Source organism: Pipistrellus hanaki, assembly GCF_964339955.1.
Source record: "Pipistrellus hanaki genome assembly, chromosome: 14".
In the NCBI taxonomy this organism is placed as follows: domain Eukaryota; kingdom Metazoa; phylum Chordata; class Mammalia; order Chiroptera; family Vespertilionidae; genus Pipistrellus; species Pipistrellus hanaki.
In genome coordinates, this window is record NC_140516.1 from 14921108 (window position 1) to 14947658 (window position 26551).

General features: G+C 41.1%; 3 protein-coding genes across 6 annotated transcripts in view; 1 reads left to right on the plus strand and 2 right to left on the minus strand.

Moving 5' to 3' along the window:
* NUDT13 (nudix hydrolase 13) overlaps positions 1-26551 on the minus strand; it is a 438779-nt gene that overhangs the window by 354893 nt on the left and 57335 nt on the right. The gene's annotated exons all lie outside the window — the stretch shown is intronic.
* Positions 1502-7523, plus strand: DNAJC9 (DnaJ heat shock protein family (Hsp40) member C9). The gene is made up of 5 exons (XM_084904988.1): positions 1502-1825; positions 1958-2098; positions 2653-2907; positions 4589-4672; positions 5006-7523. Exons 1-5 carry the CDS (start codon positions 1646-1648, stop codon positions 5123-5125), a joined length of 780 nt encoding a protein of 259 aa, XP_084761114.1. The 5' UTR covers positions 1502-1645; the 3' UTR covers positions 5126-7523.
* The window catches only part of FAM149B1 (family with sequence similarity 149 member B1), a 34692-nt gene continuing 14325 nt past the window's right edge, over positions 6185-26551 (minus strand). For 2 of the 4 annotated variants that reach the window (XM_084904942.1, XM_084904944.1), the window contains 8 exons: positions 25195-25382; positions 19729-19853; positions 15892-15998; positions 14868-15092; positions 11787-11907; positions 11438-11563; positions 8518-8596; positions 6185-7370 (listed from right to left, as the gene is read on the minus strand). In XM_084904942.1, coding sequence (XP_084761068.1) covers positions 7297-7370; positions 8518-8596; positions 11438-11563; positions 11787-11907; positions 14868-15092; positions 15892-15998; positions 19729-19853; positions 25195-25382 — 1045 coding nt within the window. In that variant the 3' untranslated portion in view covers positions 6185-7296. The remainder of the gene's footprint in view (positions 7371-8517; positions 8597-11437; positions 11564-11786; positions 11908-14867; positions 15093-15891; positions 15999-19728; positions 19854-25194; positions 25383-26551) is intronic. The other 2 variants (XR_014796862.1, XM_084904943.1) reach the window with 2 other exon arrangements.

The window sequence follows — 26551 nt, forward strand, 5'->3', positions numbered from 1 at the left end:
GAAATAGAAGAAACGAATGTCATAATATAAGAGGAACTGACTGAAATAAGTACAAATGAAGAACTTAAGGTTCAGTTTAAAAACGGATATCAGCAATTCTGGCTGCAAAAAAACATACCCGTTACTTATCCCGTATTATGGAATATAGCGAGGAAATTTTTTATTTCCTTTCTATCGTCATACCTTGTGGAAAGGGGGTTTAGCGCTGTTACCAATCTCCTAACGAAAAAAAGAAACAGACTGGACATCATTAGCCGAGGAGATTTAAGATTAAACCTTACAAAATTGACACCAAATGTTGATAATTTAGTATTAAAGCATCAGTTTCATCCTTCCCACTAAAAACATTTACTTATTGCTTAGTTTATTTTATGTTACGTATATTTTATATAACAGATACAAAATTTTATTTTGAGTAGTTTTAATTTAAATTCAATAAATAAATGTATAAAACTTAACATGTGTTTTTATTTCAAGTTTTTAACACTAAACTTCACTACAGTTAGAAATTTACAAAAAAATCAATATCAGGTAGTAGGGGGTCTACCCAAAACCGAAAAACATGGCAAGGGGTCTACGGCACAAACAAGTTTGGGAACCTCTGTCCTAGATGATTGCATCAGCCTATCTTGCTACCATCTTCAAATCTAAAATACTCAAAATTCATCTCTGCACTTTAGAAAGCATTAAAAAACAAACAAAAAGCACCTTTGCTTCAGCAGCTTGTATTTTAAAAAATATATATTTTATTGATTTTTTTACAGAAAGGAAGGGAGAGGGATAATTAGAAACATTGATGAGAGAAACATCGATCAGCTGCCTCCTGCACACCTCCCACTGGGGATGTGCCTGCAACCAATGTACGTGCCCCTGACCGGAACTGAACCCAAGACCCTTCAGTCCACAGGCCAATGCTCTATCCACTGAGCCAAACCAGTTTCGGCCAGCAGCTTGTATTTTTATTATGAGGGTTTGGATCATGTCTCCACCACAGTGGAAGGTGATTCAGGAGCTAGAGGGTTAGTGGGAATGATTCTAAGTCCTGGCAGATAAAGAATTTTTTAAAGAGGTCTTTTGTTTAATGTAGACTTTTTTCTTGCAGGGCTTTAGGGAAGTGGCTACCCTATAGGCTGCACAATTATTTGGACCTTAGAGCTCTATGTACTGTCAGTATCGTCTGAAAAAATTATTGTTCTTTGAAAAAATACATATATATGAACCACGTGAAGTTGCCAAATGCCGATGCTGTGCCTCTTTTTTGCTAAAAACAAAACAGCGTATAGGTTCAACCTAATATACACTTTCACGTATAGAAAAAGATTCCGCGATGGGACATGAGAAGCTAAGTGCCAGGTTTCTAGAGTAAGGGGCGGGGCTTCGCGCAGGAGGGGGCGTGGCGGCTCGCGGGCTACTTCCGCTTACGCCCGCTCCATCACGCCCCAAGGCACGTGGACGCCAGGCTTTCCACGCCCCATTTTACCGCCGCCGTAAAGTGCGGCGGCGTGACCACGCCCCTTCCCGCGGCTCTTGTGACGCAGGCGCCCTGGGCTTTTTGCGCGGGAACAGGCGGCGATTCGGAGCCAGCCGGTGCTGCTGGGACCCGCCGTGCCCGCGGAGTCCGCCGCCGGCCCGCGCCTCTGCCGCCATGGGGCTGCTGGAGCAGTGCGAGCAGGTGTTCGGGACCGCCGACCTCTACCGGGTGCTGGGCGTGCGGCGCGAGGCCTCGGACGCCGAGGTCCGGCGCGGCTACCACAAGGTGTCCCTGCAGGTGCACCCGGACCGGGTGGGCGAGGACGACAAGGAGGGAGCCACCCGCCGCTTCCAGGTGCGCGAGTCCCTGCCCCGCCGGCCCCCTGCGGGCCAGCAAATGCCCGGGGCCCGGCCTGGCGTCTTCCGAGCCCTTTCCGGCCCGCAGCCGTGCGCGGGGCGCGGTGACTCGAATGCTCTCTCCCCGCAGATCCTCGGGAAAGTCTACTCCGTGCTGAGCGACAAGGAGCAGAGGGCGGTGTACGACGAGCAGGGGACCGTGGACGAGGACTCGGAGGTGCTCAGCCAAGACCGGGACTGGGAGACCTACTGGCGCTTACTCTTTAAAAAGGTAGAAGCCTCTGGAGATTTATTTACCCAACAAACGTTTATTGAATGACTCTGAGGCACTGAATTTTGTGTGTGAAGGAAGGGGACTTTGGTCTTGAAATAATGTATACTGTACGTCTTTGATGAAGAACAAATGTATTTAACCGCTGGGATGAACCATGGGTACTTTTCTATGTACACATGCACTCTTACTGAAAATGGTCTTCAATTACCTGTTGATGTAGAGTGCTTGTAGTAAAAAGGGGGGTAATTTTACAAGATGTGCCTCGTTTTACATATCCAAATATAAGTCCTGGATGTTTCTCTGGATCCCTTCCCACCATTGGAAACTTCACTGAAAAGTTCCCGGTCCATAATTTCGTAGCTGTGAAGGTTGGAGTCCGGAGAACTCTGGAGAAGCTTCGGCAGAGAAAATTTTTGGTTCCTTGCGATAATTTCAACCCAAGCACCTGTTGTACTTTGGGAGAAACAGTTCAACACCTAAATTTAGCTTTCCTAGAATATCTTTTAAAATAACGTTCTCAAAGTTAAAGCATATGTTTCTTATTTGTTTAGATATCTCTAGAAGACATTCAGGCTTTTGAAAAGACGTACAAAGGTTCTGAAGAAGAGCTGGCTGATATTAAACAGGCCTATCTGGACTTCAAAGGGGACATGGGTCAGATCATGGAGTCTGTGCTGTGCGTGGAGTACACAGAGGAGCCCAGGATACGGAACATCATCCAGCAAGCCATCGATGCCAGCGAAGTCCCATCCTACAAGGCCTTTGTCAAAGAATCGAAGCAGAAGATGAATGCCAGGAAAAGGAGGGTAAGACTTGGAAAGCTATTTGTTATTTATATCTTAATTGCTTCCAAAAAGAATTTGAGGGTATTTACAGTGATTGGAATTTAGACAAAACTGTGAAATAAGGATAAGGACTAACTTGCTGTGTAGTTCTCATATAACAAAATGAGCATATCAGTTCATCAGGAAAAATTTATTTTCTCTGGTATGTTGTGCTCCAGAGGATTTTACTACCCATTATTTACATAATATCATCTTGAAATATTCGTCGTATGGGGCAATTCTTGTACCTCTGCTGAGGCATTTCTTGGTAGTAGGGTTCAGATACATAAGCTACACAGTGGTTCTCAGTTAAGGGGTGAGGGAGAGGGCAGCAGAGACTCTTAAAAAGAAAATACTGTGTCTCCTTAATACAAATTCTTTTTCTCTTGCCCAGATTGATTTGTGATTTGTGATCTAAATATACATTTGAAAAAAACACTATTTAGTGTACTTTTTAAATTCCAAATTTACTTTGAGGGGCACTTTTTGGAGAATCAGGGATAGAGTTGGTGGAGGTAGGGATGATGAGAGGAGAAAGGAACTCGAGGACAGCTGGGGTTCTGGGAGGGTGTAAATTCAAAGTTGCAAACATCTGTGCCTCTGGTCTGGTACCTAAGTAACCATTGCTTCAACTTGGCTTTCATAATGGGAAGAATATACTGCCCCTATTTTGTACGGCTGAATTGGGGGTGAACGTAGGTCTGCAGCTTTTAGACACAAGATGACATGCTGAAGTATGCTGAGAAGTGGAATGTATCAAGAGCTATTCTTTTGACTCATAGGGTCCCTTTGTTTAGACTCAAGCAGTTTAAGTTAGTTATTTTCTCAGGTGAAACTTAGCACAGCAGTATCTAGTAGTAGGATATTAGCTTGAGAAACTTCTCTAGAGTATTGTGAGGAAGGGTTGGCAGTTTTGAGAGTGATTCCAGCAAACTTGGAAAGGGGGATACAATATCAAAAGAAATCGGATAAAAAGACTGAAAGTAGATAGTGGAAACTGTCTCTTTATTGGAATAACAAGGACCTAATGTATCATCATTCCCACTATTTATTACTATTTAAAAAATTCACTGGGGTTGGGACCTCTTAATAGTTTTAGCTGTTGCCCTAAAAGGAAAAACAACAACTTATTAACCTTTACCAAGGTAATTTAGTGGCATTTTGGAATCAGTGCCCTAGTAAATTTTGGGCAAAAAAAGGTGGCTTTGAAATCAGGTAAAGAAAAGTTAAGACTGAATTTGTTAGCGTTTATTCTGACTACTTGGGAAATTTTAAACTAGGGTTGCTTTCAAAGCTGCCGCCAGTCACATGTAGTAAATTGGGTTTCCAGAGGAAGGATCTGAGGTGCCTTTATCCTGGCAATATTTTTGAGGACATCCTTGGTTAAGCTCTGCATGCATTTTGTTTTCCTTCCTATCACCACATTGTTATTAATACCAAACTACTTGCTACTCCTAACAAATAGAAATGGGGAATGCTCAGAAATGCTTACTGGAATCAGAGGATATACTGCTTGCTCCCAGCAATTTTGCCTTTTAGTAAATGCCACATTTATGCAATATTCTAAATAATCCTCAAATTGAAAGGATCTCACAAATTTGCTTTTGGCAAAGAGGGTGTATTTTTAGGATGCCATGGAGTCACATGTGAATATCTGTTTTAGGCCCAGGAAGAGGCTAAAGAAGCAGAAATGAGCAGGAAGGAGTTAGGACTTGATGAAGAAGCAAATTTGAAAGCACTCATTCAGGTAAACTTGGCAGGCTGTCTGTGAAGATTGCCGCTGTATGTTCTTATATTGATTCCTACAGCTATTTTGGAGTACATGGATAGTGTTGTGTGTTTTTTCTTTTAAGTCATAGTTTATATGTCATATTCACCTTTTTAAAGTGTACAATTCAGTGGTTTTTAGTATATTCACAAGTTGTACAACTATCAGCACTAATTCCAGAATATTTCATCACCCTAAAAAGAAACTCTACCCTTTAGCAGTCATTCCTTACTTTTCCTTCCCACCTCTAAGTACTTTTGTCTCTTTCAATAGTCTTGTGTTTTGAAAGCTTGTGTTTTAACTCTCAAACAGAACAGACAAAAGGATCGGCAAAAGGAAATGGACAATTTTCTGGCTCAGATGGAAGCAAAGTACTGCAAACCTTCCAAAGGAGGAGGGAAAAAAACAGCTCTCAAGAAAGAAAAGAAATAATGGAATTTTCAAAGGTCATTAGAGCTTAATTAATTAGTGCCATTGTAGGAAAAGTAAAGTCAAGATTTGAAGACAAAAGTCAATTCAACACGTGAGAAAAATTATTTTCCACCTAAACTGTTCAGACTGAGTGTGTAAACCAGAGTCTCTCAACCTGATCTTATGTCCTGGAAATCCCCGGACATTCTGTGAAGTCCAGTCCTATGAAGAAATTTGGTGATGGTCATTGAGGGAAGGCGGGGGGGGGTTGGTATACTTGTGACAGCACTTGCTTCTGTGGATCTTTTGTACCAGGAGCTTTACTTAGAATGTGGATCTCTTCATACTTCCTTTACCAGCTGTCATTTTGCCACAAGAGTGAGCTGCAGAGTATTCAGAGTGACGTGTGTGTATTAGAACAAGTACGCCACCTGGCTAGAATGTTTTCAGAATACTTGCTGGACATTGTCTTCCAAAACCTTGACAGTTTGCTTTCAGTCTTAAAACTCTTGAATAGATCTTCTCTTTTTGTTTTTTTTAGTTTATTTTTTTTACTCTTAACAGGTTTTGTACTCTTTGCTTCTGGTATAGGAGAAACAGATGTTCACATTACTTCAAGCATCTTTATAAGACTTAGTACATGATTAAACAAGTAAAAAATGACAAATTTTTAATGATCACTGGGATATTACTGCTGAACGGCCTTGGGTAGGTCACTAAGCTTGTCTGAACTTATTTCCTCATCTATGAAAGGGTGAGGGAGTTCGGGTAAATGACTTCTTAAAAGCTTCCCTGACTTAGCGCTATGAAAGGCAAGCTATCGGGTTTGTTTCCATGCACTTGTGGCACTGATTTGTGAGAATAGTACAGAGATTTTCACATATTTGGTCAAGTTGTGTGTATTCATTAGAAGATGTGGAAGTTTTTAAGGGACTGTTCAACTCAAAATCTCTGATTTTAGACTAATATATTCAATGCCATATGCTTGAAACAAGCCTGGTACCTTTATGTATCATGATTTATCAGCGATATAAGCACATGTTTTCAATTTGTGATTATAAACAAGGTTAAAAAATACTCTTTAATTATATTAAAATATAATTTAATGCAGATTGTTTGAAGCATCTTTCTTACAATAGCATAAAAACACTTTGATATAAAAAAATTACCCCAATTTATGATCACTTGAATTTATCCCTCTGAAGATTAACTAAAGATCAACAACCGGTATGATCATCAAAACTAAAGTTGAATGAAATTTAAAGACTATAAATTTAAGCCATAGTTAAAACCATTGCTGCAGTCATGAGTACACTCAGGGAAGGGTCTGCGGTAAATGAGAAGAAGCCGAAGTTCTCTACTTCTGCTCTTAGGACGTGTTGATACTGGAACAATCACGTGTCTGAAATTTTAGGGAATTGTGTCTTGCTGGCTCACTAACAGAAATATTCTATACATTTTTTAATTGACTTTGAGCTACAGGAAAAATTCTGGCAAGTTGAGTTTTAATATTTGGAAAAAAATGTGACCACTAAATTACTTGAAGCAGCATAGCCTGATATTAAGCAGGCATCGTGAGGCTGAGCTGTGCTATCTGAAAAAAGTAATACGCATTACGATGCTACTTTACACTAGTGTTCGACATTTTTGTTTTTAATTAACCCATATCTTTCTGCTTATAGGGTTGGACATGTAAAGAGAAAGCTTTAGGAATGACATCTGTTTGATGAGTAGCTCAAATTTTTGTCAGTCCTGTCTCCTAAAAATGATTCAAAACAGTACAACTCTCCAGAAATTAGTATAAGCAGTATTCCAATGCCAGTGACAGCTTACTGTTATCAATCATTTGCTGTTTACTGTGTATGTGTAATTGCAGAGAATTCTAGAATAATTGAACTGTTCGTTGTTAACAGACAACATCAGCAGCAAGTAGTTATTCTTTTTGGGTACAATACCTTACTGTCGGAATAGTTTAACTTAATATTGAAAGAAGACAGTAACGGGATAGAAATAGTACCCATATAATCTTTGGCAGATACTATGTTTTCTCAGTCAGTTTTACCATAATAACTCTTCATGAAGATAGCTTCAAGTTGTCTCTCGTAAACAAACTGCATCACACAGTGAGTGAACAGTGATTTGTGAAGTCTTCCCACTTATTCCCTGTTGCCTGAAAGAGGTTCTCATTTGCTCTAAGGTCCCTGCCTGGTTTTAGAGACTGGTCCACTTCTGTTTTGAGTTTTTGTAGACCCGTGTGATTGAGAACCTGTCAAACAAAAAGAACATACAGAGTAACATTAGTACATTCTAGATTTGGTAAGCTCAAGTTCATACCTACGGGCTTTGTTGCTCCAATAATCAGCTGGGATTTAAATTGAAGACTGGGAATTTAAAAAAATAATAATAAAAATAAATAAATTGAAGACTGGGAACAAATAGTATAGTATATACTTGCCAAGGCAATAAAAACCTTGCATATTTTATGGAAAAACAAAAATCTATATTAAGATACAACAGCAGTAACAGTTTTAGAGAGGAGTCCATTAACTGAAAAAGACTAAAATGTGTTTCACTTATGAGTAAATGTTATACTAGTTACACCAGACCATCAGCATGGCTTAATGTAATAACTTAGCTCAAAGGCAGGATTGCTTCTCTGATGACTGATCCAATAAAATAATCCATTGAAAGTATTCAGAGACTACCTTACTGCCGCTGGAAACTGAACTAGGAGAATTCACTTGGACTACAGAGATGGTTGGAGGCAGACTATTTTTTAATATACTAGCTGATTAATCTTTACAGCAAACAAATCAACTACCCCATTTCTGTTTCACCTACAACATAAGGAGAATGACCTGGTGGTGGAAAGAAGACTATTTTAGGAAGAATTATGACATTCTTAAATTTTCTTCCACCACTTATACAAAAATAGAAGCTATAGAATATAACTTAGAAACCACAAAGTAAATGAGACTCAGACTCAGCAGCATATCTTGACATTTTAGAATTTCTTTTGTCTTACCTTGCTTAGCAGGTTAACTGACCAAAGCAGTTTATAGCAATATGGATTTTGCCTATATAATAATGCAGTGTTTGTGTTATGAGAGTGATTTATTTGGCTGAATTATTTTCAGATTAAAAAGAAAAGTTCTGTATACTTTGCCAGAGCGGTGAGGGGTTAATTTACATGAGAAAATGGAAATCCAGAACTTTTTGGCTCTGAACAATAGCGCTCTTCTCTTTTTATTATATCCCATCTTCCAAAATGATTTTGAGGTGACTTAGAAAATGTAGGAAAACAAAATACAATAAAAGCTGGGGGAAAGGAAAAGGAGCATAGGAAAATACATATGAGACAAAGGCAGGGTCCTAGTAGAGCTGTATAGTAGTAAAATACGTCATGGCCCCACCTGTCCCTCCATATCCCCTGCCGGGTCGGGCCTGGTGAGGATATTCAACAGCACGTGAATGACGGTACTGCGTGTCTGGCTGGAAAAAAAAAAAAGTGGAGATACTTATTTCAATGCTATGTCTCCCAAAGGACAATATGTTAGTAGATTTACAAGGGAAAACCTTGAAATTGGACAATTTAAATGGCATTATCTGCTAATCCTATAAACAGGTTGGCTGAGTGCACTCTATTATATTTCAAGGAAAAAAAATCCCAAGCCAGAAGCCCATAAAGCCATTTGTTAACTTGTAAAAAAGGCAAACTTGACAATTTTATTAATAAGCCTTTTAAAAATCTTAGCATTGAGATATAATCCATATGGTTTAATGTTTCTAAGTGTAATTGGCTGCCCAGGGAATTTCATCCAATCTCTATTGCCTGCTGACTGTTTAAGACAGCAGAACAGAGCCTTTTCAGTAGCACTGAAATCTCCATGACATGAATACTTGAAATAGGACTTCCAATATGAACCTCACACATTACAAAGTTACCACAAGGGATTGAAAGATTTTAAGATCTGACTAAAATATCGAAAACAACTACCCATGCCATCTCGCTGGCACTTCTGGGATAAAAAGCGAACGAACAAACAAACGCACGCCCTCTGTTCCATGTCCGAGTGCTACAATCGACATTTCTGGAATTTTTTTCTGGTGAAGCCCCATGTTCTTGGTCAGGTGTCAGCGCAAACTTTGTATTTGTAGAGGGCCAGATTGTAAATGTTCTAGACCAGTGGTCGGCAAACTCGGTCCACAGAGCCAAATATCAACAGTACGATTGAAATTTCTTTTGAGCGCCAAAATTTTTAAACTTCTTTTAACGCCACTTCTTCAAAATAGACTTGCCCAGGCCGTGGTATTTTGTGGAAGAGCCACACTCAAGGGGCCAAAGAGCCGCCTGTGGCTTGCCAGCCACAGTTTGCCAACCATAGTTCTAGACTGAGGCACACACTGTCGCTGTCAGACCTGCTCTGCATTTGTAATGGGAAAGCAGCCAGAGACAGCACATGAATGAGCATGGTGGCTCTGCCCTAATGAAACTTAACAAAAGCAGGTAGTAAGTCAGATGGCTCATGAACTAGTTTATGGACTCCCATTCTAGGTGAGAACAGAGTGCTGGTCTGGCAGTGCCCAGCCAGGACTTTGCTCTAGTGTTCTCAGTTACATTGAGCTACCAGCTCATATCCCTTTTCATGGGAGCAAACTGGGAGAGAAATGGCTCCAGTAAGACATTTTTACTTTTGTTGTTATGATAAACTATGAAAATGAAGAAACTGAATTTTTTTTTCAGGTGTTCAGCTTTACTCCTAAGGTAACCAAAATTAAATATTTGATATGACTCCAGCTATAGAATATAAAACACTGCTTAACAAATGATCTGGATCAAATTATGTATTCTCATAATGAGAATACAAATTGTAATAAAGGTTCTCAAACTTCTTAGGATTCACATCTAGTAAGAATTAGAAATGCTTACACTTCCCTTTTACCATGTTTTATATGAATCTCACCCTAAATCAAGCCTTCTGAGGTCTGTTGGGGTGAAGTGTTCCCCCAAGTTTATATCCACCTGGGACTTGGGAATGTGGCTTTATTTGGAAATAGTATCTATATAATCGAGTTGAGTTCATACTGGATTAGGGCCGTACTGAATTTCAGGCCTGACTCCGGTGCCTGGGATCTCCATAAGAGGGAAATTTGGAAGAAGGCTGCATGAGGACAGCAGAAATTGGAGTGAAGCATCTGCAGGCCAAGAAATATCAAGGATTGCTGGCAGCCATCAGAAGCCAGAAAAGATTCTTCCCTAGAGTCTACAGAGGGAATGTGGCGCTGCCGACACCTTAATGTAGACGTTTAGGCTCTGGAACAAAATAAATTTCTATTGAGCCACCCAGTTGGTCATAATTTGTTAGGACAGCCCTAGGAAACTGATACAGTGTCCGCCCATTTATTCTCCTTCTGGCGGAGGAAAGATTGTATGGTGTTTAGGCTCTAACAGTTCTAGGGTTATGAGTTGGGGTAAGCGGGCTAAACACCATCCTGAGAACTGGTGTAGGTTGTGCAGCCCCTGGTTTCTGGGCAGTAAATGTGGCCCCCGGCACTCTCCCGGCTCAGCAGGCGCTCTTGCCGCACAGCGGATGCGGTGGGGCTGAGCTCCGGGCATACGACTGAGCGAGGTGAGTGCATGACAAATCTCCCAGCTTAAAAGTAAAGGGCTAGGAAATGTACGAACGAGGAAGGCAATGTTAGCGTCTCAACTAAAAGCCCATCCACCAGTCCACATCATCTGATACCACTATTGGTATAATACCATGAGAGCAACGTTAGAGAATGAAATGATGCTGATCTGATATGCACTGGGGTTTAACACTTTTTTCCCCCCTCTAATTCTCAGAAATATCTTAATTTGTTTAGAATTTGTAATGTATTACATGCTGCTGGTGACCCTATGAATGAGTGGTGTCCACGGTTTTCTGTCCTCAACACCCTGCTCAGCTCCTGTCCACTTATGTCTTTGGTTTCTGTTATGGAGTCAGTTCATCTCATATTTGGTTTTCCTCTGTTCCAGCCACCTTTTTTCCCCCCAACATTGTTGTCTTTCCCAAAGAACCCTGCCTTCTTGTAATGTGCCTAAAGTAGGATAGCTTCACTTTGTCATTTTGGCCTAGAGTGCTATTTCAGGCTTAATTTATATTTTACCTTGTTATACAAGTTAAAAAAAGTGAATTGCAAAGACCAGTTTAGAATTTCAACAAAATGTACTTACAACCTCAACTTTTAGCTTAGAGTTAATGAAACCACTATGTAATGTCTTAAGTTTGCCAAACTAGTTTTTCCCTTCCCCCAACTGTCAAGACCAGAGAGGAAACATGTCACCACCAAGAACGACTGCGTTGTGTTGGGCCTGGAGAAAAAGTCAGGCAAAAGGAGCCTCTCCTGGGGCTGCTGATGTTTAGGCTTATTCACCACCGCACTTCGAGCTCGATTAGCATCACCATGGGTTTTCTGTGGAGGAGGCAAAATTACAGAAACAATTAGAACAATTCGTTGTGCATGTCCTATATCAGCCCTACCGGGTATGGTAACTGCAGGCCAAGGACCTCCAATTCCATTGTCATTCATCATGTACTTTTGATAAAATATAGTATAAATTAATATCAGAATACAGATCCTACCGAATTATTACCCATGAGGAAGCACATGGAAAGGCAACAGGAAAGAGACATACCGTTTGCCTTTGTGTCCCCACAGTGCTCATGTGTTCTTCAGCTGTGCCAATAGGTGGCAGCAGGTTATTTCGGCTCAGGGGCATTGGCGAGGGAGAAGAAAGGTAGCTGGCCACCACTGGGCTGCAGATCCCACCGGTGAGCACCAGGACACGAAAGCAGAAAGTTAGAACAATACAAGAAAACTGATGAGAATAAAAAAATGAAACATGATGCACAGAAAGCTTTAAGCTAAGTTTTTAAGTAATAAGATCTCAATAAAAGGATTTTGTTTTTTTCATAGTATATTATGATTTTTGTTGAAACTATCCTGGGCACAGAGCAGAAGTTGAACTTTTCTCTCACAGAAGACTAGAATACAATAGCTTTTCCTATCTGGTGTTGCAGTTCTCTATCAATAATGGATTTGTAATTTCACATCTGATGGATTTCTCCACTGTTCTGGGCTTTCTGATTATCCTTTTAACTAATAACTATAATCCTCTGTAAAGGTCCTAAACTTTCATTTTCTTCCATGGGATTTGGAACAGTTTGCTATATTATTACTCACTAGAGGCCTGGTGCATGAAATTCATGCATGGGGCTGGGGGGCAGGGGGAGTGTCCTTCAGCCCAGCCTGTACCCTCTCCAATCTGGGGCCCCCTTGAGGGATGTCCAACTGCCCTCTCACAATCCAGGACCTGCTGGCTCCCAACTGCTTGCCTGCCTCCCTTCCAGATTGCCCCTAACCGCTTCTGCCTGCCAACCTGATCATCCCCTAATCAATGCCATGCCAGCCTGATTAATGTTCAGCTGCTCCCCTGCCAGCCTGTTTGCCCCAAACTTCCCTCCTCTGCCAGCCTGGTCACCCCTAACTGCCCTCCCCTGCAGGGTTGATTGCCTCCAACTGCCCTCCCTTGCAGGCCTGGTGCCTCCCAACTGCCCTCCCCTGCTGGCCATCTTGTGGTGGCCATCTTATGTCCACATGGGGACAGCCATCTGTGTCCACATGGGGGCAGCTATTGTTTGTTGGAGTGATGGTCAATCTGCATATTATTCTTTTATTAGATAAGATAGAGGCCTGGTGTATGGGAGGGGACCGGCTGGTTTGCTCTGAAGGGTGTCCTGGATCAGGATGGGGTTCCCTTGGGGCGTGGGGTGGCCTGGCCAGTCACCACCCTGGCAACCCAGGTGGAAGCCCTGGTATCTGGAATTTATTTACCTTCTACAATTGAAACTGTAGCCTGGAGCAGAGCCAAGCCTCCTGCTTGCTCAGTGGCTGCCACCATTTCTGTTTGGATGTGTTTACCTTCTACAATTGAACTTTGTCGCCTTGAGAGGAGGCCTAGGCCAGCAAGGCCAGGTGGAAAGCTTAGCTTCCTCCATTGCCTGGGAAACCCAAACCTCCCTCCTACTCTCTGTGGCTGTAGCCATCTTGATTGGGTTTATTTGCATACTTGCTCTGATTGGCTGGTGGGTGTAGAAGAGTGGTGGTTAATTTGCATATTACTCTTTTCCAAGACAGTAATTGGAACTGAATGATACTTTCTTGTCCCAGAAAAAAACAAAGCAACTTCTTTTCCACTTTGAAAAAAGAATTGCCAGAATGGATGAGAAATTAATTATATATCAATACCATCATTCCTAAATGAATCTATAGCTACCTTGGTATAGATATTGCCTCAGCAACATAATAAAATAGTGATTAGGTGAGGTGTAACCCTGGTGTTCTGATAAAGACTTTTGGTGGTTTTGGACATTTCTTTTAGTGAGTCTATTTAAATAAATTATAATGAAAAATGGAAAAATCAAAATCAAGAAATAACATATTGGGAATAAGTATAGTGACATGTACTTAATTCAGAAACTGAATTCACAACAAGAGTTATGGCCTTATTATTTCATACCTTTTATCATAGTCTTATAACTGTTCTAAGATGTTTTGTGAATTAACTAAAGAATTTTATTTTAAAAATCGGCTTATAGGTACTTTTTGTACAATGAAGCTCAGAGTGTCCACTGAATGGAGGGTGGGAAAAGGGGCAAGAATATGCAGTATTATTTCCTAAGAATTGCTAAGGGATATTTTCCTGGATTATAAACTGTAAGCAACTACTTCTCTGAGGTTTATGCAGTTTTATCATAATAAGCTTACCTTATTCTACAAGTTAAAAAAGTGAGTTATTGTCAATAGAATAAGAAGTACCCCATGGCACAGAAAAACATTAAAGAAGAATTAACTATTATTTTGGGATGAATTTCACTGAACATGTTCCCACTAAAGAAAATGTTGAATAACATATATACATACATCTATTATATATTAATATATATCTTTTGTGTCACGAAATATTCTAGCCAACATTTTATTTATAGAAATAGAAATATCTAGCTAAATCAACAGGCCCAGTATCTGTATTTAATTAATATTTAAGCTCATTTTTAATTAAAAAAATATTTTATTGATTTCTTACAGAGAGGAAGGGAGAGAGAGAGGGGGAGAGAGAGAGAGTGTTAGAAACATCGATGAGAAAGAAACATCAATCACCTGCCTTCTGCACACCTCCTACTGGGTATGTGCCCGCAACCAAGGTATATGCCCTTAACTGGAATCAAATCTGGGACCCTTTAGTCCACAGGCTGACACTCTTATCTACTGAGCCAAACAGGTCAGGGCATATTTAAGTTCATTTTTTATTTATTTATTATTATTATTTTTAAAATATATTTTATTAGTTTTTTACAGAGGGGAAGAGAGAGAGAGACAGAGTTAGAAACATCAATGAGTGAGAGACATCGATCAGCTGCCTCTTGTACACCCCCTACTTGGGATGTGCCCTCAACCAAGGTACATGCCCTTGTTAGGAATCGAACTTGGGACCTTTCAGTCCGCAGGCCGACGCTCTATCCACTGCGCCAAACCGGTCTCGGCTTAAGTTCATTTTTAAATCTGTAGTGGATAGATTTAAACCAGTATGCAATCATCATAAGAATGTATAATGATAATTTCTATACATTATTTCAATATTACATTTAAATTCATTCTGTGTGTAAAATTCTTCATTAGTTTTACCAGTTTCAGAAATTCTGCTTTTGAAACCTACACTCGGGATCTTCTGAAGATCTCTTCCGCGGGTCTCGGCGTTCCGGCGTGGGACCGGCTTGTGCTGATGGGGTGAAGGGTGCGTGGTGGGGGGTTGCGTCTCCTGGCGGACTGCACTGTATACGACAGAGATGATGCACAAAGCTCTAGGGCTCGATTTGACCAATTTCGGGTTGAAAAGATGGTACTGGACCCAGGCCTCATAAGTAGCTTGTCGTCAAGATCTCTAGTGGCCAAATCAGAAACCCACAGTGAAATCAAGATTGCTCTGTTCCAGGAGATATGACTCAAAGGGTAAAAAAACAGACTAAAATACATTCAAGGGAGAAAAGTGCAAAAGTAAAAATTGTTCAATAAATCACCTAGTTTTCAGAAGTTCTATAACATAGCTCAGGTACAAGAATGCCCTGTGGGTGTTGCTCAGCTGGGCATTGTCCTGGCACTGAGAGGTTGCTGGTCCTGTTCTCCGTGAGGGCACATGCCCGAATTGCAGACTGATCCCCGGCAGGAGGCAGCTGAGCAATGTTTTGCTCCACATGGATGTTTCTCTCCTCCTTCCTTCCTCTCTCTCTAAAAAGCAATTAAAACATCTCACCTATGTCCTATCCTACTATAGCAAAAATGGTCCTTCAAAATATTTTATATTTTCCATCTCAAAATCTTTTCGCACATCATTTCCCCTTCCTAACATAGCCTTACTGCTTTTCATTGCTTATCCAACTCCATTTTTCAAGGAAGAGTTCTAAATCTACACTTACCACCAAAATGCCTTTCTTCTTTGGGGTTGCCCTAGCACTTACTCTGGGTACCTCACACTTGGCACTATGTCATAAAAATGGCCTACCTGTGTGTGTCTTATCTCTCCAGTTATATTACCATTTCTCTGGGGGTGGAGACCTTTTCCCTTAGATGTTTTTATTCCCAAGATGTCTGATTGCATGGTAGCTACTTAATACATACATGTTGATTGACTGATTTTCCTTCTACTTAAACTCTGTAGACAATTAGAATTATGTACTACTTACAGGAGTTTGTCCATTAGGGAGAGATTTCTTGGCTGTAGAGGCATCCCATGAACCAAGAGACCATTGACATTTGGCTGATGACCACCTGTCGCTTGACAGAGACTCATCTACATGTTAAAAGAAGATGTTACTCATTAGTGGGTGAAGATACCTGCTTAGTTTCCCAACTTTGCCAAAAGTTATTATTTCCAAATTAGGTCACATATACATTTTTCTCCTGTGCTTTTAACTTCTGTAATATCTTGGCCAATAATCCAGCTTGGGACCCCAAGTTCACTGTCAAGATAACAACAAGGTCACAGTTCTTTCTTTTCCTAAATGACAACAGGTGGGAGAAGCCTAATAAACCTAGATCAGTGGTCGGCAACTGCGGCTTGCAAGCCACATGCGGCTCTTTGGCCCCTTGAGTGTTCTAATGCCACTTCTTCAAAACAGACTCGCCCAGGCCGAAAACTGGCTTCTGCGCATGGGCCACGGGGTTTCAATCGCACTGTATGTGTGCCCCCGCACGTGGTATTTTGTGGAAGAGCCACACTCAAGGGGCCAAAGAGCCACATGTGGCTCTCTAGCCTTGGTTTGCTGACCACTGACCTAGATGAAAGCACTTAGCAGCCAGTTATAAGAGAGAGGGGATCTTTATTATTATTGTTATTAGAAAAGAAAACACAAGTATGAAACCAAAAAAAAAAAGGAACGCAACTCTCTAGGGAGCATGCCAGTGCCTGTCCCCACCTTCATCCCCCAGGTGCATTTTCTTTGCCTCAGTCTCCTTTTCCTAAGTCTGTTTCTTCTACCAGTTACAGGGCCCTTCTTTTGCTCCCGTAACTTGTTTCCTAATCCCATTCCTTCTACAGCTCACTTAAAAATATATATAATAAATATATGTATGTATATGTGTGTATGTATGTGTATATATATATATATATATATATATATATATATAATTTTTATTGATTTTTTTACAGAGAGGAAGAGAGAAGGATAGAGAGTTAGAAACATCGATGAGAGAGAAATATTAATCAGCTGCCTCCTGCACACCCCCTACTGGGGATGTGCCCGCAACCAAGGTATATGCCCTTGACCGTAATTGAACCTGGGACCTTTCAGTCTGTAGGCTAACGCTCTATCCACTGAGCCAAACCGGTTAGGGTTTTATTTTTCAGTAACAACGTTTATAGATCCAGCTGCACAATATCTGCTTAGTATATCAATAAACCATATATTCAATCTGGCCATAAAATGCAGGGTCAATGAGCATGGAACACAAAGATTAGAGTCCTTTCTCTCCTTTTTTTCCCTTCCCCCTGCGCTCCCTTTATCCCAACTCATTTGCCACAAGTAACACTGAGAAACTATCATGTAGAAACTGGTTCGTAGAAACCAAGATGGCGGCATAGGTAAACACCTAAACTGCCTTGCATAACAATTTCAAAACTACAAGTAAAAAACAAAACATCTATCACCCAGAACCACGGGAAAGCTGGCTGAGGGAGTACTCCAACTAGAAGAATAGAGAAAAGAGCATTGAGTCATGCACAAGCGCTGAAAAGCTGAGGTACGGAGGCACGAGAACTGGGCTGGCGGCAGGCGTTGCTCTTTTCAACACGAAGGGAGACAGGCTCCTGATTACTCTGAACTCGTTTCTGTAGAGATGCTAGGGACCCAAACTCCTATGGGGAGAAGCTGGACTGCCTGCCATCTGGCCAGAAAGTGAGGGTGACTTGCTTGCGGAGTTGCACACAGAAATCATTGTTTACTGCACTGGGGAGCGAGACGTGGGGACAGGGAAACTCAGAGATGCAGAGACAGCTGACTGGCAGCCATCGCTGTTTGCCACGCCCTAGCCTAGTGACTCCCTGAGACCCCGCCCTGCACAATCTACAAACACACCCAAGCTCCCCGCAGAGGCTTTTGCATATGAATGGCCTCCCCTATCGCAGCTTAACCTAACAAACTGCAGCTCTGGTCAGAGAGCTCCAAAACCTCCAAACCCCAAGCAAAGAGGAGAAAACTAGTTCTCGCTGTAGCTCCTGCTGGGTGGCCTAAGACAGTAGCTGACCTGCACCCCATTGGAGATCCAGAAGCCAGTGTACTTAGTGGTCAGTGTGAGACGACACCAGATTTCAACTCCTCACACCCATAAGTGACACATTCGGGAGGCGGACTCAGTGAGCACCCAAGCCCCACTGAAGCAAGTCCTGCCCCACCAGCGTGTCTCCAGCACAGCAGTTCTTCCATTACAGACAGCGGGTCCTCACAGCCAATTGGCCTGGAGGTCAGTTTCTCCCAGTGCACCAACGGCAATCAAGGCTTAACTACACCAAGACTTTGCACTCAGCCCACAAAGGGGTGCACCAAGAGCGTCCACCTCAGGTGATTGGGGAGGCTGAGCCACTGGCCCCTATAGGTCACCTACCACACAAAGCCACTCCATCAACACAGGGAAGCAGCCAAAATACGGAGACAAAGAAACATGTCACGAAAAAGAAATGGAGGAAAGCAAACCACTGGACACAGAGTTCAAAACCACATTTATAAGGTTACTCAAGAATCTTCTAAAAACCACTGAGAAACTTGATGAGACCTCTGAGGAGCTTAGTGAGACCTTCAAGGACCTTAATGAGAATGCTGGAAGAAAAAAAAACTGGAAAAGGACCAGTCAGAAATTAAGCATATACTGTCTGAAATGAAGAATATACAGAAATTCAACTGTAGATCAACATACCCCAAGAGTCAAAACAAAGATCTGAAATATGTGAGGAAACAAAAAAATACCCAACCAGAAAAACAAGAAAAAAATACAAAAATATGAAGATAGTGTAAGGAGCCTCTGGGACAACTTTAAGCATATCAACATCTGAATTATTGGGGTGCCTGAAGAAAAGAGAACAAAATATTGAAAACCTATTAGAAGAAATAATGACGGAAAACTTTCCCTACCTGGTGAAAGAAATAGATTTACAAGTCCAGGAAGTGCACAGAACCCCAAACAAGAGGAATCCAAAGAGGAACACACCAAGACACATCATAATTAAAAGGCACCCTGCAGACTGAAAGGTCCCAAGTTAGATTCTGGCAAGGGCATGTACCTTGGTTGTAGGCACATCCCCTGTGGGAGGTGTATAGGAGGCAGCTGATCAATGTTTCTAACTCTATATCCCTCCCTTTCTCTCTGTAAAACATTAATAAAATATATATTAAAAAATAAAATAAAAAAAGAAACTGGTTCTATATAATCATTACACAGGGATGAAACCAGATTCATCAGCAGGCCCATTAACCTGCAAGAAATGGCCATCTTTATGCTTGCCCATAGATTGAGACCACTTATCTCTGTCCTCCCTCGTTTGCCTTTTACACATAAGTGCTAAACACTCCAAGAGAAAACACAAAGTATGGAACAAGTCGACAGATGCAAATACTTGGGGGGGAGACACAAAAGCCAAGTAGGCAGTGACAAGAAAAAAAGAAAGAAGGAATTAAAAAAATTCAAAGGTCAGAATGTTATGGCCTTTAAAAATTTGAAATTTGGTCTCTCTTTTCATCATATTCTTCATTCTTCCCAGAACAGGCTGACACATAGTTGAGTCTAGATTGCAGTGCTTATACTTGCCTTTTCAAAAGAGCTGACTGAGAATAATTTAACCCTAATTGACCATTAATATTTAAAACTGTAATTAAATTTGTCAATACATAGAACCACTGGATTATAGAGATAACCACGTAACTTTACTGAAAAAAAAAAAATTAAGTCATAATATAGTTCAGGCAAATAACTGAGCAAACTTCTGGCAAGAATAGTCCGAGGTTCTCTAGTCTATTCCCCTTGGGGCTCACCGGATTTGAGGTGATGGACAGCACCTTAGACTGTGGCACTCGAGGTAAGACCAAAGGTTGAGGTTCACTCAGTGCACAGGGGCTTTCTGGAGCCGATTTGGTGACTGCAACATTACTCTCATCATCTGAGCAAAGAAACAGAATGTTATCCATCTCCACACCCACAGCAACAGTCCTGTGAAAAATAATCTCTGAGAATTGTCTTGAGCTAGGCTTCACTCATCTTTGCAGTCCAATTTCATACTACCTGCATGGTTCAAAAAAACCCCACCAAAATCCTCAAGCCAATTACATTTCCCTAAATCATGCTGAACATCTTTTCATTTACTTATTGGTCATTTTTTATCTTCTCTGGAGGAAGGTCTAGTCAGACTGTTTGCCCATTTTTACAATTGGGTTGTTTGTTCTTTTGTTGTTGAATTGTAGTTTTGTTTGTTTCCGAGAAAGGGAGGGAGGAAGAGAGGGAGAGGTTAGAAACACTGATGTGAAACATTGATTGGCTGCCTATGGCACATGCCCCGACCAGGGATCAAACTTGGAACCTGGATAAGTGCCCTAACCGAGAATCGACACCGCCACCACTTGGTGCACAGGATGATGCTCCAACCAACCGAGCCACACCAGCCAAGGTGAATTGTAGTTCTTTACATATTGTGGCTACGAGGTTTTTATGAGTTGTATGATTTGTACATATTTGCTCCCATTCTGTAGGTGGTTTTCTCCTTCTTGATAATGTGTTTGGTACAAAAAGTTTATTCTAATGAAGACCAATTTATCTATTTTTTGTCATTTGTGGGTTTGGTGTCATATCTAAGAATGACTGCCAAACCAAATAATAAACTTGCAGATGCAAATAGCTCAACACTTCAAGAAGTAACATAAAAATTATTTCAAGACACAAGCTCATGAAGATGTACTTTAATGTTTTCTTCTAAGAGTTATATAGTTTTAGTTCTTAATTTTGTGTCTTTTTTCCATTTTTAGTTGATATTTTGTATATGGTGTCAAATAAGGGTCCAACTTCCTTCTCTTTTCCATGTGGCTATCCAGTTGTTCCTATCCTACTTAACCCCATTGAATGATCTTGGCATCCTTGTTGAAAATCAACTGGACATAAGTGTGGGTTTATTTTTGGGCTTTTGATTGTATTCCATTGAACTATATGTCTGTCCTATTGCCAGTACCACACTGTTTTGATTACTGTAGCTTTGCATTAAGCTTCAAAGTCAGGAAGTGTGAATCCTCCCATTTCTTTTCCCAATATTGTTTTGTATATTCAGGGTACTTTGCATTTCCATATGAATTTCTGGATCAGCTTGTCCATTTCTACAAAACAGGCATTTGGAATTTTTGTAAGAATTATAGTCAACCTGTAGATCTATTTGGGGGATATTGCCATCTTAACAATATTAAGTCTTTCAATCCATAAACACAGTTGTCTTTCTATTTCTTTATGTCTTTTTAATTTCTCTTAATAATGTTTTGTAGTTTTCAGTGTACAAGTCTTTCACTTCTTTGGTTAAGTTTATTTTGTTCTTTCTGATGCTATTATAAATGAATTGTTTTCTTTTTTTTTTTTTTAAATATATTTTACAGAGAGGAGGAAGGGAGAGAGATAGAGAGCTAGAAACGTCAATGAGAGAGAAACATCGACCAGCTGCCTCTTTCACACCCCCTATTGGGGATGTGCCCACAACCAATGTACATGCCCTTGACCGGAATTGAACCTGGGACCCCTCAGTCCACAGACCAACGCTCTACCATTGAGCCAAACCGGTTTCGGCTGAATTGTTTTCTTAATTTAATTTTCAATTGTTCATTGATAGAGGCTGGAGAGAAGTATGATGGAGACTGCATAAATTGCCTTGAACAGACTTAGTGGAAATCTGGATTTGGAGGAAGGGCTCTGAAGGAAATGAGGAACATTTTATTAGAAGGACCTGGGTGATATGGTTCAGTGATTGAACATCGATCTATGAACCAGGAGGTCACAGTTCAATTCCCCATCAGGGCATATGTCTGGGTTATAGGCTGGATGCCCGTGGGGGTCATGTAGAAAGCAGCCAATTGATTAAGTTTCATTGATGTTCCTATTTCTCCCTCTCTCTTCTTCCCTGAAGTCAAATATATATATTTATAGAAGGTGGAAGAAGGGAGATGCTTGTTATTTGGTGGCAGGAAGGTTAATGAAGTGGTCTGTAGTCATGTGAAAAGCAGAACTTTTAAGTGATAGTCTTGGTTATATAGCTAAGGAGATTTCCAATCAAATTGTTGAAGGTAAGATGCCTGCTGCTTATAATAAAACTAGAGGCCAGTGCACAAAATTTGTTCACAGGGGTGGTGGTGGTGGTGGTGTCCCTCAGCCCAGCCTGCACCCTCTCCAATTTGGGACATCTCTCTCACAATCCAGGACTGCTGGCTCCCAACTGCTCGCCTGCCTGCCTTCCTGATTGCCCCTAACCACTTCTGCCTGCCAGCCTGACCACCCCCTAACCGCTACCCTGCCAGCCTGACAACCCCGTAACCACTATCCTGCCAGGTTAGTCACCCCTTACTGCCCTCCACTGCAGGCCTGGTCACCCCTAACTGCCCTTCTTTGCAGGCCTGGTCCCCCAAAACTGTCCTCCCTTGTAAGCCTGGTCCCTCCCAACTGCCCTCCCCTGCTGGCCATCTTGTGGTGGCCATCTTGTGTCCACATGGGGGCAGTCATTTTTGACCACATGGGGGCAGCCATCTTGACCATTGACTGATGGTCAATTTGCTTATTACTGTACTCTTTTATTGAATAGGATAGAGCTGTGGTAGGCAAACCGCGGCTCTTGAGCCACATGCGGCTCTTTGGCCTCTTGAATGTGGCTCTTCCACAAAATATCACAGCCTGGGCGAGTCTATTTTGAAGAAGTGGCGTTAGAAGAAGTTTAAATTTAAAAAATTTGGCTCTCAAAAGAAATTTCAATCATTGTACTGTTGATATTTGGCTCTGTTGACTAATGAGTTTGCGGACTACTGGGTTAGAGGCTTGGTGCATGGATGGGGGCTGGCTGGATTGACCTGAAGGGTGTCAAAGATCAGGGTGGGGGTTCCCTTAGGGTGTGGGGGACCTGGGCAAAGGTTCCTGTGGTTGTTTGCAGGCCGGCCATGCCCCCTATCGACCCAAGTGGAGGCCCTGTATCTGGGATTTATTTATCTTCTATAATTGAAATTTTGTAGCCTTGAGTGAAGGCCAGGGCTGGCCAGAGTGGGTGGGAAGCTTGGCTTTCTCCATAGCTGTGGGCAACCCAAGCCTCTGCTCTTTCCAGCTCTGTGGCTGCTGCCATTTTGTTGGGATTTATTTATCTTCTATAATTGAAACTTTGTAGCCTTGAGTGGAGGCCAGGACTGGACAGGGCGGGCGGGAAGCTTGGCTTCCTCCATTGCTGGAGGCAACCCTAGCCTCCTGCTTGCTCCAGTTCCGTGGCTGCCACCATATTTGTTTAATTTGTATACTCTCTCCTGATTGGCTGGTGGGCATGGCTTGTGGGCGTAGTAGAGGTACTGTCAATTTGCATGTTTCTCTTTTATTAGATAGGATATGAGATGAGAGAGATATATTAAAGAAAAAATTATTAATCATAAGTAAACCAGTACCTGATGATTTTGGAAATTCTCAGTCTCTCTAGATAACAAAAGATTCTAAATGGAAGAAGGCGGTCAGAACTCCAAAATTCTACTGGCTGGAAGCAGCCTGATAAAACTACTTAGCTGCAAACATGTGCTACCTTTCATGAAAAAGGAAAGATGACTCAGAGAGTGAAACAAAGAGCCCAGTCAGTGCAGCAGAGAGTTGAGAGGATTATTTACAGGTTTTGAAACTTAATGAACTCCCAATACTTTCCCAGTTGGATTTCAGAATTGACCTGGACCCTTTTTTACTTTCTATCCTCCCACCCTTACCCTTTAAACTACAATGTCTGTAACTATTATCCTTTCTGGGCCCACTATTGTATGTTGGGTGTGGAGTCACATAACTTGTCTCTAGGAATGGAATAATTAGATGCATATAACCTTTAGTTCCACAGGTGTATGAATGGAAAGGAATTGTGCCCCAGTGGCTTTACTTAATGTATTACATCCAAGCACTTGATTCATAGACAGACCTGATTTAGATGGTAATATTTTGGACCTCTGAGCTGCTGGCTATAATAAGATGAGTCTATTGGAAACCTTGGAAGGGAGTTGAAAGTATTTTTCATGTGGGAGCACGTGAATCATTGGGCGCCAGAGGGAGGACTGTTGTGGACAAACTCTAAGGTGGCTCCCCTGATGCTCACCTCTTGGTGGTCACACCTCTGTGTGATCCCCTCCCTTTGAATGTGGGTAAGACCTGTGACTTTTTTCAGACCAATAGGTGATGGTAAAAGTGATAGGATGTGTTTCCCATTATTATATTACAGCATATTAGCTTCTGTCTTGCTAATAAACTAGTTATCATCTTTCTTGCTGTTTTTTAAGAAGAAAGCTGTCCTGACTGCCACAAGAAACCGATCCTTCAAAGAACACACACAAGGGAAAGTAGATCCTTTTCTAGCTGAGCCTCTACATGAGAACTCAGCCCAGTCAATCCCTTGATTGCAGCCTTTTGAGATCCCAATTAGAGGACTGTTCCTGGACTTCTGACCCACAAATCTGTGATAATTTTTTGTGCAACATAGAAAACCAATACAAACAGTTCTTTAAAAGTTAAATATACATCTAACTATGTAACTGAACTATTCCACTCATACACATTTATCCAAGGGAAAAGAAAATATATTTCCAAAAAATTCTTGTACAATGGTATTCATAACATCTTTACATCTAACAGTCCAAAGGAAAAACAATACAAATGCCCATCAACTGATAAAGGGACGAATTATGGAACAATGGAATATACTACTCAGCAATAAAAGGAATAGGTGATTGGTACACACGAGGACATGGATGAATCTCAAAAGGATCATGTTGAGTGAAAGAAACTGATAGAAAAAGAGTAAATACCATGAGTCCATTTATATGAAATTATGCAAAAATAAAAACTATAGTGACACCAGATTAACTGTCACTTGGGGATGGTGTGCCAGGCAAGGTAATTTGAGGGGTGATGGTATGTTCCCTCTATTGGCTGTTTCATATTCATATACACAGGACAACTTATCAACTTATAAACTTTAAATATGCATGATTTATTGGATATCAATTATGCTTTAATAAAGCAGTTTAAAGATGTACTTGCCACTTGTACATGCTTTTTTCTCACAAATAATTATATTCAAAGAGAAAGCACAGTCTCTGTCTAGTCATCATAGACTAGGCCTTGTTGCTCCTCTCAAATATTTCTAAATGTCTCTTAGTTTCTGTGGGAAATACAAATATGAGTCTTTTGCACTAATGAAGCATATAATCTATTAGACTAGTTAGGGCCTGGAAACCATAAACAAAGAACCTTACCAGAAGCGAACCCCTCCCAGTGGCTGCGTGTCAGCTGCTCCGTGCAGCTCAGGACCTCGCTCCACACGCCATCGAACACGTGAGCGAGGACATCCTCTTTCATGCAGTAAAATGGAGCAACGGGAGGGTACCCTGACTTCTGCTTCTCTGTGGCCGCTTCTGGTTTCTTTCCGTGAAACCCCTCTTCCCTGTAACAGAAGCGAGATGGAAAGACTTTGTGGTCATTCACTGGATGCTCACCACTGTCCTTTGTGCTCCTTGGAAGTGTGATCTGTACCCCATGTTTCCCTGCCCCTTGCCCAGCGTATGTAGCACATTTATTAAGTCGCCTTGTAAATTAAGGGAGTTCTCAACAGAGGAGACTGCATTTCCCTTATTATCCCCGCCCACTACTTTGCCCCCAAAACAGAATAAAAAAATAGAAGGCTGAGAATCACTGATTTTTTTAGCTTTAAACAGATGAGCATTGTCAACTGAGTAACACGCTGTGATAACTAAGCATACAGAAACAATGTGAATAACATTTAGACTAATGTTAATGTAACATTTAATGATGTAACTGTGATTATGCTGCACAATTAAGGCAATGATTCACTAGGGAAAGAGTCCACACAGATTATTTAATCCAGATAAACATTCGGAAATTGCCTGGAAAGAAAAAAGAGCCCAACAGCACAGGAAGCTACTCTGAACCTCTTCTGGAGACTGTATCTGTAACCCAGAAACTCTCAGTGAGTTAAGTCTATCTCTATTTCTTCTTAGAAGAGATAACACATTCCTATGACGAAAAATTCATTCATATGATGAAAAATGTATGCATGTAGAGAAAAATAAGTCTCCTACATCTTTGTCCCCCAACGTATATTTCTAAAAGTAAACATACATCCATCCAGAGAAAGTTACATTACATACTGTATTGCACCAAGGGAAAAGATTGGCTAGAGGAAAAAGGAAGAGAAAATATAGATAATCAACTTAATATAAGTGAAATAAAGGGTAAGAGGGCAGACTAGAAAACCAAAGAACCTAATTGCGATTCTTTTGCAACAAGGAGTTCAGTGGTGTTATGTACAGGAATCTGGGTTATGTTTAGCTGGCCCTAGAATGTGTACCATTGAACGCATGAGTAAGCATGGCCCAGTAGGAAATATGATGGGGAGAAAAGTCCAGAATCATCTGACAAAATATTAACTAGATCTAACCAAACCCTCATAGCCTAAAATGAAATTCTCTCGCTTCCAGATATGCTGCTGTGACTTTCAAAGCTAAAAGAACAGTTTAAGAGGTTGTTTCAGAAAGGTAGCATGGAATACTGAAGAGAACACTGGACCTAGAATCGGATAGGTTTTAGTTTTAG

Coding starts and splice junctions, on each gene's coding strand:
- DNAJC9 (XM_084904988.1), top strand. CDS start 1,646: ATGGGGCTGCTGGAGCAGTGCGAGCAGGTGTTCGGGACCGCCGACCTC. Junction 1,826..1,957: donor GAGCCACCCGCCGCTTCCAG/GTGCGCGAGTCC, acceptor CTCTCCCCGCAG/ATCCTCGGGAAAGTCTACTC. Junction 2,908..4,588: donor TGAATGCCAGGAAAAGGAGG/GTAAGACTTGGA, acceptor TATCTGTTTTAG/GCCCAGGAAGAGGCTAAAGA.